We start from the raw sequence: 12,708 nt of genomic DNA on the forward strand, positions 1-12,708 counted from the left end.
TATTGTATGAAATGCAGGGAACCAGCTCAGATATTTCAGTTTATGAAACTCCATACACTAAAGAGCCCATTATGAACACAAACGAGCCGAAGCATCACGTGAAAATGGGTGATATATGGACTACAGTTCAATGTATGCATATATATATTTGAAATTGCTGTGCCACGGAGGTTTAAGACCTCAGGACCTCTGCCGTCATGGAGCTGAACGAGAGGCCGAGCTGTTATTCTGTCTACGTACTTGTTGTCCTTGTGTTGGTTTTTCTTTTTAACCAACTTGACAGGTACTGTGCAGTATTATTATATAACGTGTCATCTGCCATTAGTATAAGTGTAATTTAAATGAAAATGGTTTGTTATTGTAAATAGGTGCATTTAAGTAACAATCCCAGGGCTTGAGTTTGAATGTCCACTCCTATTTATATTTATTTGCAGTATACTAGTACTTGTAGGCCTGCACGGATTTATCCCCCCTCCCCCTCCCCCAGCCGGTCCCTTTAAACCTTATGTCATATACAGTAAATATACGTGCTTTTAAAATGCGGCATTTAAACATTTAATTTTTAATACATTTAATCTTAGTAATTAACAAATCAATTTAACAAGAAGAGAAAACATTTTATCATACCTGAGAGTTATACAGGTAATATTATCTTTTCCACATCTGTACCGGTAGAAATTAAAATTTAAAGCCAAAACAAAACAAATGTAAACTACTGCATAGTCAAATTTGCACTGGATTTATTAATCACAAATGTCTTTTGGCAATTATCCAAAACAAGGACAAGTTGAAGTGCATACGATGTATGTTTATTTAACCTGATTATGGTACATACTGCCAGTCGATGTACAGTATGTATTCATAGACCTGTACTCTGTACCTGTGATGTCATGTATTAAGCAATAGATGAGTAAGTACTAGTACATCAAATCCTTGTCAATATCAAAGTTGTTTAGTAATATAAACAGTGCAAGGTCTGAATCTGTGAAAAGGGTTTTTGAGCAAATTACTGACACCCCCCCCCCCCCCCCCCCCCCAAGTGATATAAATGATTTGAAATTTGCTGTCTCATGTAAATCTTAATTCTAGAGAATCTATCAGTAGAATAGAAATTATTATTACTCAAGCCATTAGACAAATGATTAGGCAAATAGGCATGCAATCTAACCTTCATTTGTAACAGTTTGTATCATCCTATCTAAGACACAATTTCATACTCACAGTAAGGCAGTGTTTGAAAAGGCCTAAGAATATTTAATCTAATGAACTTACTTTGACCAACATTTATTGTAATTTAGGTATATTTTGGTCACTACAAATGCCAGTATGGCCCAAGAGCTGAAATATGGGGATAGGGTCTGTATTCCCTCCAATGCCACTGCTATACAGGCCATCCTGGATACACAAGGAGAGAACATAACTCCAGATGCATACTGTGCTAATACACCAGCTCTGTAAGTACTGTAGTTACAAGAACAAAATAATATATCTTGAGCTTAGACTAGTTTTAAAACACAACCATTTTTGAGTATAAATTAATTCTGCCAGTCTTGGACTTGTAATGCTCATACACGATATGCATGTGTCTGATGGTTCTAAGTGTCAAGAGATGAACATAACAAATTAAACAGTAATTTAAATATAAGTCTGAGGCTTTGTGTTGAGGCTGTTTGGTAAAAGAGAGGCACCACTATGTTAAAGTTTATGAAATAATCAATGGGTGTTCATGCTTGTCAGTTTGGCATCTGATGACATGTCATGTTCAAAATTTCAGAGAAACAATTTGAAGTCAAGTTAGTAACAAATAACTGAACACATTTTCTTGATTTTCATTATATTTGGTAAAGATAAAGGAGCAAGCTTTTTAAGTCCAGTTAGTAACAGATTAACGAACAAGATTTTTTAAATAAAGATAATTAATTACATATCATTTAATTGTTTGCACCAGCTGCGATCCTCAAGAAGGCCATGCTATTCTGTGTGGGTGGAAATATTTGGGCACGGGAATAGAGTACCAAATGTTGGCTGGTCCTGTCTTCATCCTCTTCTTTACATTTGCAGGGGTACCTCTAGGTAAGTGTTCCTTAGCTCCATTAATTTTGTAAGATAAAAAACCCCTGTAAACATACACATAAAATAAGTGAAGTTTGAAAATGGGCAGATTAATCCTTATGTATTTGCGATAAATATTGGCCTTGATTTCTTTCTTTTTTTTTATTTATAAGTTTTGCCAAAGCTTAGAAATGGGAAATTTTTTCCCTTCTAACTTCCTGGTATCATATGCAGGGCTTAAAGATGGATATAAAGCTGATACTTATTGTCAATAAACTTAACCAAATGCCACAGTAAACAGGATAACTTTAAAGCAGGTCTTTTATAATATTAATATGACAAAAATTTTTTCCTCAAACATCTTTTTGGTTTTATAAACTTATGTAAAACTTCCTTTAAGTCTTAAAAGATGGCATTTCATTGTAACTAAGATGTTAAAAAAGTTCATTCTTCAAAATATTTATCATTGTTTGATATTTACTCTTTTGAAATTTTATCAATCAGTTTTATTTCCTTATTTTACAACCTACTGGTCACCATTTTAATTTTTATTGTCATTGATTTTAGGCATTACAGCAGAAATAACAAGAATGAACAGGACACTGTTTTTGTCTGTGATCTTGATGTTGTGGAGCTTGATGACAGTGTTAACTGGTTTAGCACAGGCCTACTGGCATATTGCAATTTGTAGGATTTTACTTGGATTATTGTGAGTTTTGTCAGTTTTACTTCATATAATTTGTTGCATTTTTCTTTATAAGTGGGTTTGTTGTCTCTGATTTACATAGTTCTGTTCAGTTCTATTTGTCACTTTATTTTTTAAAGTTCAGAAAAAGGATTATAGTAACCCAAATTTCCCTGCCCTGAATAATGATAATAATAATAATAATAAGAAGAAGAAGAAAGTAATAATGAAATGAACAAATAATTAGATGGTTAAATAAATAAATAATGCTGATAACAAATTAATGATGCCTCCCCCGAAAATTAAATTCACAACTGATAATGGCATTTGCATTAAGTTTGACATTATTGAAGTTCTGTTTGCTGAAAAATTTTGTTTTCTGTCCTAGTGAAGCAGGATGCACACCCTTTGCTGTGAGCATCTTATCTGAGTATTTTACAAAAGTAAGTATAATTCATCATGTTGTTATTAATTATCATTATTTATTTCTTAATTTTTAAAGATGTTCTTCTTAATTCAAAAAGAAGGTATCATATGATGTTCCTTTTTTGCCCCTCACGTACAATATATGCCAGCTATTTTTTACTACTGAAATTCATGATATTAAAATTGATATGAATATCTGAAGTTTAGTAATTTGATTGATATGAAATATTCTGTTTTGACAGGACTACAGAGGAGTTGCTTTGGGTATATATAATTTAGGAATCTATGCTGGTTATGGATTCTCTTTCCTGGCAAACATAATAGATAGAACCTCTGGCTGGCGGACTGTGTATTATATAGCTGGAAGCCCTGGTATAGCCATTGCCCTATTGCTTTATTTGACAGTCAAAGAGCCACAAAGAAACAAATTGTTTGACTATGTCGATGTAAGTTTTCAAGATGGGCATTTATTGATTATCAACTGACATATATATTTGATTGCTTATGTGACTTTCATTCAGTTGCTTCACCTTTGGTAACAATTTCTGTTGATTAATTTATTTTCATACAATGCTTATCTCTATTCCACTTACCTTTATTCTAAGTTACTTTATTTATTTAATGAACCATTTATTATCTATTTCTTAATACACTATTCTCTGTTCCTTTTTCATCTCCAACATTTATGTATAGTGGTTATTTTATTTATTTGTGATGATTTTCAGCAAGTGATATGAACTGGTACCTGATAGAAATGTTAACATCAGTTATGTCTAATATATATTTTTAGGTAGATAAAACAGGTCTTGAAAAAAATTCAATTGGTAACCATGAGGTAAATGTGCAAAATAATGCCCGTTTTGCATGTTGAACGTTTTGAATTTGTTAAGGTTGATTTGCTTTAAGCTAGGCTGTATGTATGTACTGTATGTATGTATGTAGCTTTATTGTTGTTGCCGCAAAAGTACTGATATAAATTTTGTATTGATCTTGTTAAAACCTTTGTAGCCAATTCTTTTATTCCAGTAATTTAAAGTGTTGTTGATTTTGGTAAAGCTGTGATGTGTGTGCATGCATGTTTGCATCTGCATGTACATGTGTGAAGGGAAAATAACTAAATTAAAAGTGTGTTTTAAAATTCAGGGAACAGGAGAAAGAAAAACTGCAACCTGGAAGTTTTTGACTGCTATGAAGTTTTTTGTCAACCCAGTGCTGATGTGCCTGTGTATTGGTGGTGCCATCAGGCAGGGAGGCGGCTATACATGGGCTTACAACATTAAGAATTACTTTGACCATTACTTCCCCAGTGTAAAGGTAATATGAATATTCCTTAGTCTGTTGGGGTGTTTGTTGGGTGCTTAGGGGCTTGACACCTGGGGAGTGGCAAGTATCCCTTTGTCATTGGGTGGTTTGCAGTATCACTTTCTCACCTCTGGCTACAGTCCTGCTACATGTATAATAATGCAAGCACTTATCACCGTCATGGAGATGCTGGCATTGTAAATTATGTGAGCCCTCCAGCATGCCAGTTGCAAAAGGTCATGTACTGGGGTGTTCATTATCAGACCAAATAAGAGGAGATGTAAGACTATTCAGCAACCAGATTGTTAATTTGAATTAAATTTGATGGCTTACAATATTCATGGGTGTGAGTGTGGGGTGGGGCAGGGTGGGGAGATGATGTGTAGTGGCCTGGGGGACCAATTACTTTTTCAGCTTTAAGTTTGTCATATTCCACACTTTGGAGCTGGCACACATCAGATTAGAGGCTTAGGATAATATTGAAATCGTCCCAAATATGGAAAACAATATATCAAACAGCAGCTCATCTCACAGTATTGTATATCATGTTATCTTTTGTCTTATCACTGTCATGGCTGTAGTGATAGATCTCTAGCCTGACTATCATGTGAGGGTCTGTCCAGCTTACAGATCATTATCTAAAAATGTGATACGCTGGACACTTGGACCCACCATACAGGAAGAATAATAGTGAAAGAAATAAATCTATTACATATTTCATTGTTACAGCATATATTATAATACTTCATATTTCATATGAATTTCTATAACTTGATCTCCCAATCTTCAGTATAATGTGACATAGAGATTTAATTGATTTTTTTTTATAAAAGTGGTTGAGAAATATTAATAAAAACAAATTGACTTTTATTATTGGTAATATTATTAATATTTGTAGACTGAAGACTTTATGACTTGGATACCTACTGTGTTTGGGGCAGGGGGAGCTGTCGTTGGAGGTATGATATCAGACAGACTGGCAAGCAAATCGGGGATCACATCAAGATTGAAAGTTTTAGTTCTTAGCCAGGTAAGTTTGTAAACAGTGAGCCTTTTTGTTGCTCTTTTGAAGCTTTTTTTCATTGTAATTTTTTTCACAGTAATCTTATAAAATCGTGATTGCAACTTTAAGTGGTGAGTCCAGTCAATAATTTTATCACCAGGTGAATTGAAGAAAATCAAAAGGCAAAGAGAAGAAATGGTAGACAATAAATGATCAAAGATATTTGTTAGCTTAAACCTACTCTGTCTGGTCTGTCAGTGTTGCATATCTTCTGAAAGGTATGCATTTAATTGCCTTAGGGAAAAACAATTATTCTCATGTGCTGTATGGTTTAAAGAAAAGCATAATTGCATGTAATTTTTGTCTACATGTTTATCATGTCTTAGTTTTTGCGAAAAGTTCAGGTACAAAACAGCAGGAGCTTCTGATATCGAAAATAATAGTGCAAACACTTTTCAGTTTAAAAATACTTGCATAAACAATACCAATTCATTCAAAAGATGTAAATATAACATGCTGTAGTCATATTAGTTTTAAAAAAATTGAACTGACATCAGTTATACCTTATATTCATTTACTCACTTTTTATTCAAAATCATTTCAGGTTGTTGCAGCCCCATTTGCTGTACTCACCCTGTACGTTGACCCTCCATTTGCCTTCATAATGCAGATTCCTGCCTTCTTCATTGGAGACATGTGGATTGGCGTTTGCCTGGCTGTGGTGATAGATCTCACCCCGCCACAATTACGAACATCAGCCGTCGCCATTTACATGTTCATTATAACTGCTATTGGTGGCAATCTGTTACTATTATTGCCTTCTCTATCGACAGCAATGAATGATATGAGAGGTGCCTTAGTTGTTCTATACCCAACTTTATTTGGGGCAAGTGCAGTGGCATTTTTAGTGACAATCTTTGTCTTTTGGAACATTCAGAGGAAAAAAATGAAAGTGGTGCAGGAACGGACTCCACTAATATTAAACATCGAAGAAGATACAACAGTGTCAAATGAGTCTCTTCATAATTTAGTTGATACCAGTGAGGAGAAGTATCTCAGTTTGGAAGCTTATGGATATTAAATATTATTTTTACTGGTGTTTGTAAAATAAGGGATCATGTATTACATATAGCGTTAAAAGCTGCAGACTTGCCACTAATTTACACATTGTATAAATACTCGAGCATGTACATTTTTAAAACTCCATTACATGTAGTGTCAGTTTGGTGGTATTCAAAACCATTCCAGCTCATTAATAAAATAGTAATGTTACTATGTGATATATTTCTAGTCATAGATATTCTGCATAACCTTTTATGCTAAAAAGTTAATTAAAATTAAATATAATGGTTTCAATTGTTGTATCAATAAATTATGCACATATAGGCTTCTGTGATACTGCCTATGGTTATTTATGGTCTTTATTTTTAAATAAGTGAGATTCTTTGCACTTTGGTGTCAGTGGTTTAACATTTTTATTTCATCGTAAGAACGCACTCAAACTTGGTTACATATTTTTTCTAAGTATGCAAAGTATTGGACATTTGCTTAAGAGTTCAGTTCATTTTACTAAATACTAAAAAGTCATTTCAACAAATAAATTCTGATAGGAGGGTGCTTTTTATCTTGCATTGAGTTACTGGTTTAAATAAAGCAAGTTTTTTATGATAGCTTCTTTTCCTCAATCAGGAAAGTGATTAAAAGTTATAACAAGCAGTTGAGATTTTTACAAAGTTGATATTATTGTAAATTAGACTGACTATGACAATATGATGGTTATTCCAAATTTAGGAAATAATTTTATTTAGCAGTCACCTGAACGAATGGGTTTTACCTGAATGGTTTATATATATATGACAGTGATCTCTCTGTCAGAATTGCAGATCAAACAGGTTTGGTGCAATATTGACAGTATTGTTTTATCATGTAACAAAATGTATGTTAAGTATATAGATATGATTAGCATTCTGTATTACGTGGAGCTTCTTAATTATGAAAATAAAATGACTGTATGAACAAATTTTCATATTTGTGGAGTTGTATCAAATACCCCATTTCCATAGATTTTAGATCTATCTATCCCTGTGGGGAGTCTCACTAGATTACTGTCAGCTTAGCCGGCTTAAGCATCTGTCCCGCCTACTAAAAGCTGTAAGGGGGTAATTAACTATGGTCGCACTCGGCTGACTGCAATTTAGCATGAACCCCCAGGGAGTTAGGTCGATCTAAATCTTAATCTCTGGATCGATCTAAATGTCTGGGAATGCACCCAAAGTAAAAAAAAAAATACATTTATCTTAACCAGACAGATGACTACCAGAAGTTTGAGGGAAAATTATAGTTTTCCAGGTATCTTGAAAGCTGGGATATAGTGCATAAAAATTTTACCCGGTTTGTGTTATCTCAAAAAGTTCTCCAAACATTTTGATAAAAATTTTCATGACAGTTATGCAAGAAGGAAGTGACAATGTCAACTGACGTAGGTCTCTGTATAGTTTTGAATAGCAAAAATACCACACGGTTGCCTTTCATATTTCCCAAAACTTATGTTTGAACAGATATTTTCTTATTTCTTTTTTTTATGATCCTCAGTCATTTCACCAACTCTTTGCATAATGCTATTATATGAACAGCAGTAACGCTTAATACATTTCTAGTTTTACATTATGTGGCAGACTTTAATGAACTAAAAGGATAGATAACTGGGTGAAATTAATGACCAAAAATTTTTATTTTGAGAGTGAAGCCTTAAAGATTTGTTTTTGCTGACTCAGTGATGAATTTGGTTTATCTTTTGTCATGTGGGATTTATTTGAGTTGTATAAGAAACTGATAGTAGTGATTTATCTAGTTGCAAAAAATCTACACTCACATTTTCTGTTATTTTAATATCTTTATAAGATTAAAATTGTAGCTTGTATACTACCTTTTCACAACTTTGTGTCACATTTGCAGTATGTAGAAACAAAAATTGTCAATGGCAGAAATCTATAAATGAGGCCATTCCACCTTAGGAATTCATCAGAATTTGAATCAAGAAACAGAAATTATTTTCTGGAAAATAACTTTGAAATCTTTCTTGAATTTTTCTCATAACCTAGCAACATCCATCACAAAACACATCCAAAAGCTCCTGGGAAATCAATCCAAAAGACATTTGAACTTTTTAACAACTTAAGTGATGACAATGCCATTTTCTTTGCATTGAGAGAAATCTGGCTAAGGAAATAAATCTTTATAAGTGCTCTCTTTCTAGTATATGTCAGATACTATAGATTTGTTTCAGATGCTTTCTTGTTCACTGCCAGCCAATATGCTCTCAACCTTCGTAGCCACAAGTACCAATAATCATAGCACTGTCTTTTATTTATAACATGAGCATGTGCTGGCTCTCCATTTGGGTATGAAATAACTAGCAGTCCATAATCAACCTAAAAAAAATTGATAAGAGGTACTAGTAGATATGAAGGACTAAGGTACATCGAACATACTGATAGTTAAACATACTTTCAAAATAAAAAGCACCAAGGAGGAATACCATAACTGCACTTTTTATATGCATGAATGCAGACTTTAGAATAACTTGATCTTGAAGATGATATTAAAGGCATTCTTCACAGCCAAGCGAACTTTGACCAAGAAAGTCAAACTGATGTCACAAGATCGATCACAATTCTAAGAAAGGCATGGTGAGGATCCCACATAAATTTGGATGGTTGAAATGGCATTGGACTTTTCTCAGTCTAAGAGTCCATTCACAATGAATTTATATCAACCTAGCTACTGCACACTAACTCCACAGGGGCTCATGCTGAATGTAGTCAGATAAACAGACTGACACGCCTCCTCTTTTCTCCAACATACTTGAATAATCACCAGCTTTTCTGTATTCTACCCAACACCAGGAGGTGGCAAGACAATCCGTTAATCCAATTCCATTAAGCGAGTGTCCATGTAGAGTTGGTGTGCAGTAGCTAGGCCAAAAATTCATTTGGAGTCTAGTTGGTAACATGACCAAAGCATACTGTTCTCTCACCTTCACATCAAGGGTCTTGTCAAAGTTGACAGCTCCAATATAGGCAGCTATTTGCAAAGGGTTGTCATAAGTGTGATCGAGCAACTTCTTGGGTTTCTGAGAAGTCTTCCAGTCAATCACACAAAGCTTGTCCCTGTAAAGGAGGTTAAAATGTTAATTGGTTCAGGATTATTCTTTTTCTTCATATCATATAATTCATCAAGCAATGGATTGTGTCACACTGATTCCTTATAAATACAATGACCTTGTAAATGTTGGATGAGCTGCGCTAAATTATATTTCTCATGAAATGATCAAATTCAAATGAATTATTGTCAAATTAGTCACCCATTTTGTATGCGTCCATAGTAACTCAGGGTAATACACACACACTCAAACAAGACACCTCCACAATTTCATAACTTTGTCATATCATCAGAAGTCCTAGTACCTGTATCTCCCAATACAGTCAAACACACCCCCATACTGCAAATAAGGATGGTGAACGTTGCACTCCACAGCTTTCACATCTGTGATCTCTTTCAGTACTTTCTGAACACTGTCCCAGTAGCCTGTGATACTGGGCACCACAGGGACATCTTCCTCTGGAACACCCCCTAGATATGCCCTCAATGCTGAATGCAGGTTGTGACCTGTGCGAAATGTCTCTGGAAAAAATAGCAATGTTTTGCTATAAAAGATGATGACAATAAATCTAATAAAATGTTATATAAAATCAATACAGTAATAGTATAAGAGATTTGGAAACAAAAAGAAGTTATTTAGTAATAAAGAGATTAGGAGAAAAAAATGTTTTTTTTCCTATGACTGAATTGAATGCCACAGGGAATGGAATGCCATGGCTTTTCTTTTCTTATTAATTTTGAAAATTAATTTCTAAATCTAATGAAATAATCCTGAAAAGAGCATTTTTTTCTGATGACAGGAAACCATTTTATCTTGATATAATTCAAGGATAAGTAATATGAACCAAGTAAGTACAATGTTAGTCTTTTTTCCCTTCATATTAGCCTTCCATACAGTGCACGGGATTAAGGTCTTTTTTAAAGTCTCTCTTTGTATAAACCTGCTCTTATTTCCCAAATGAATAATTGCATTAAAATAATCTCTATTCTGTATATTTTGCGGCAAAAAGGGGATTGCTTTCAGAATAGCTAACCCATTACTTCTAATCAACAAATTTTGATAGAATCACCACAGGGATGATATGCGTAAATTCTTTTGATTGTCAGACATCCACAAAATGTCAATTGCTTTTTATTGTCAAAATTGCCAATCATCCCTTTTTTTCCTGTTCAACTGAACATGCCCAAATCCAAATAGGACTTGATCCAGCCTCTGCCTGAATATAAATACCAAGTGATCTCTAAATCAATGCTGTGAAATATCCTGAGAAAGGGTAAAATGAAAACTTTTTCAATCCTGTCCAAATTGCAGACATGTACATTTACTGAACTTTACATACCGTCCATTATTTAAACACTGAATCTTAGTCAGTTTATCACCTCGTCTTTGCTCCTCAAATCCTTCTTCTCCTAGTTCTCTGATCATCCTCTTTTCCCATTGCTTAAGAACATATATTTGTTCAGAGGGCATGGTAGCCTGCAGTATTTTAGTTACAGATGGTGCAGACTTCATGCTACTGGGGAGGTCAACTGTAGGTAGATTTACTTGACCTGCATCTGTTTGCAGGAGGGGAGAGAGGTCCCCATCTGTACCCTGCATCAAGGGGAAATGAAGAATTTGGTGCATAGAGTTTGTGCTAGTATCTTTTAGGATATTTGCTCTAGCTTTATTTTCTTCATGATTTCCAGTTGGTTTGGTGACATCTGCTTCATCGTTGTTGCTGGCACTGTTCAAAAATCTTAAATTCAAATTCCATATGCACATTCCATGTTCTTTAAGTCTCAGTGTACAGAATAGATTGCTGGCCTTGGAGCCTCTTGTGAAGCATTGTGATGTTGGTAACATGACTGAAAACATGCCTGAAACAAATTGAACAATACACTAACATTATGTTTGTACTAGTAAATGTACATGTACCATATACACCCCATTTCCATAGATTTTTAGATCGATCTATCCCTGTGGCGAGTCTCACTAGATTATTGTCAGCTTGGCCGGCTTAAGCGTCTGTCCCGCCTACTAAAAGCTGTAAGGGGGTAATTAACTATGGTGCCCGCTCGGCTGACTGCAATTTAGCGTGAACCCCCAGGGAGTTAGGTCGATCTAAAACTTGATCTTTAGATCGATCTAAATCTCTGGGAAAGCACCCATAGATGTTTATTTTCCTTTTATGTTGTAACTTTTGTTTCACTCTTGTTAACATACAAAGTGCACTTTGAAAATGTGCACTTTGATAATGCCGACAATAGAAAAATGAAAATTTCACAAAAATTTTCATATATTCAAGAAAAAATAATAACCCAATCAAGCTGGTTTTCCAATTTGAGCTGCATTTCAATCTTAAGAATCATTCTTTTAAGTAACAAAATAATTTTTTTACAATTTTGATGCAATATTACATAGAGATTAATAGCATAATCACCACTAATCTTTAATTATGCACTGCAGGTAACCTGGATATTTAGAAAATATGACTGCCAAAGGTCTTCAGACCTAGCTATGAAAGTTCAAAGTCACACCTCGAAAATGCGAAATGCAAACAAGAGATAACTGTAATGAAATCAGTTTATTTCCATTTTAAACAATTTTAACATAATACAAAATAATCAATTTACTTTAATTTTTCGATGATCAAATAAGAAAGTTGCTGAGATGGGACACATCTGTGGCTGTACATAAACACAAAACAGCTGCTCCGCCTCCCCTCCCCCCCCCCCCCCCACCCCCGTTTCTCTCTTGATATTGATAATCTGCTTCTCTTCTTCTCTCATCTGACAGTAATCAAGACAACCCAACTGCAATTCCCGAGTAGCATATTGCATTCTGTGCAAGTGGCGGAATTAACACCCCTTATTAAATTGTGTAAGCAATGGAACAGCTTATTTTTAATAATTTCTTTACTCACAATGGCAACACAACTCTGAAACTCAACAATCCTTCTTACGCCGCATGTTTTTATTCTTTTCAGCCTAACCTAAAACCCCAAGACGGTTACATCATTTTATTTTATTTATAAAGTCACAGATGAACATCAACCATAAAATGCTGAATTTAAAAAGTAAAATTCTTATTGAGTGG

General features: G+C 34.3%; 2 protein-coding genes across 5 annotated transcripts; one reads left to right on the forward strand and one right to left on the reverse strand.

Moving 5' to 3' along the window:
* The first annotated feature begins 41 nt into the window (after window positions 1-41).
* Window positions 42-7,488, forward strand: LOC106176311 (uncharacterized). 2 transcript variants are annotated; one of them, XM_013558647.2, is made up of 10 exons: window positions 42-283; window positions 1,299-1,454; window positions 1,949-2,073; window positions 2,620-2,761; window positions 3,126-3,180; window positions 3,406-3,609; window positions 3,954-3,998; window positions 4,307-4,477; window positions 5,364-5,495; window positions 6,073-7,488. In XM_013558647.2, the coding sequence occupies exons 1-10, from the start codon at window positions 198-200 to the stop codon at window positions 6,547-6,549; spliced, it is 1,593 nt and encodes a 530-aa protein (XP_013414101.2). In that variant the 5' UTR covers window positions 42-197; the 3' UTR covers window positions 6,550-7,488. The 2 variants fall into 2 exon arrangements, with proteins under 2 accessions (XP_013414101.2, XP_013414102.1); XM_013558648.2 differs by lacking the exon at window positions 3,954-3,998.
* Window positions 7,489-8,056: 568 nt separating this feature from the next.
* Window positions 8,057-12,612, reverse strand: LOC106176279 (mitochondrial genome maintenance exonuclease 1). Of its 3 annotated transcripts, none has more exons than XM_013558596.2 (5): window positions 12,536-12,612; window positions 11,010-11,489; window positions 9,935-10,151; window positions 9,505-9,637; window positions 8,057-8,899 (listed from the first exon to the last, which is right to left on the reverse strand). In XM_013558596.2, exons 2-5 carry the CDS (start codon window positions 11,485-11,487, stop codon window positions 8,738-8,740), a joined length of 990 nt encoding a protein of 329 aa, XP_013414050.1. In that variant the 5' UTR covers window positions 11,488-11,489; window positions 12,536-12,612; the 3' UTR covers window positions 8,057-8,737. The 3 variants fall into 3 exon arrangements, with proteins under 3 accessions (XP_013414050.1, XP_013414051.1, XP_013414052.1); XM_013558597.2 differs by lacking the exon at window positions 12,536-12,612 and adding an exon at window positions 12,246-12,338; XM_013558598.2 differs by lacking the exon at window positions 12,536-12,612 and having other exon boundaries at window positions 10,970-11,142.
* Between the last annotated feature and the right edge of the window lie 96 nt (window positions 12,613-12,708).

The sequence above is a fragment of the Lingula anatina genome, chromosome 2 (assembly GCF_051362555.1).
Source record: "Lingula anatina isolate TDL-2025a chromosome 2, LinAna3.0, whole genome shotgun sequence".
NCBI classification, from domain to species: Eukaryota; Metazoa; Brachiopoda; class Lingulata; order Lingulida; family Lingulidae; genus Lingula; species Lingula anatina.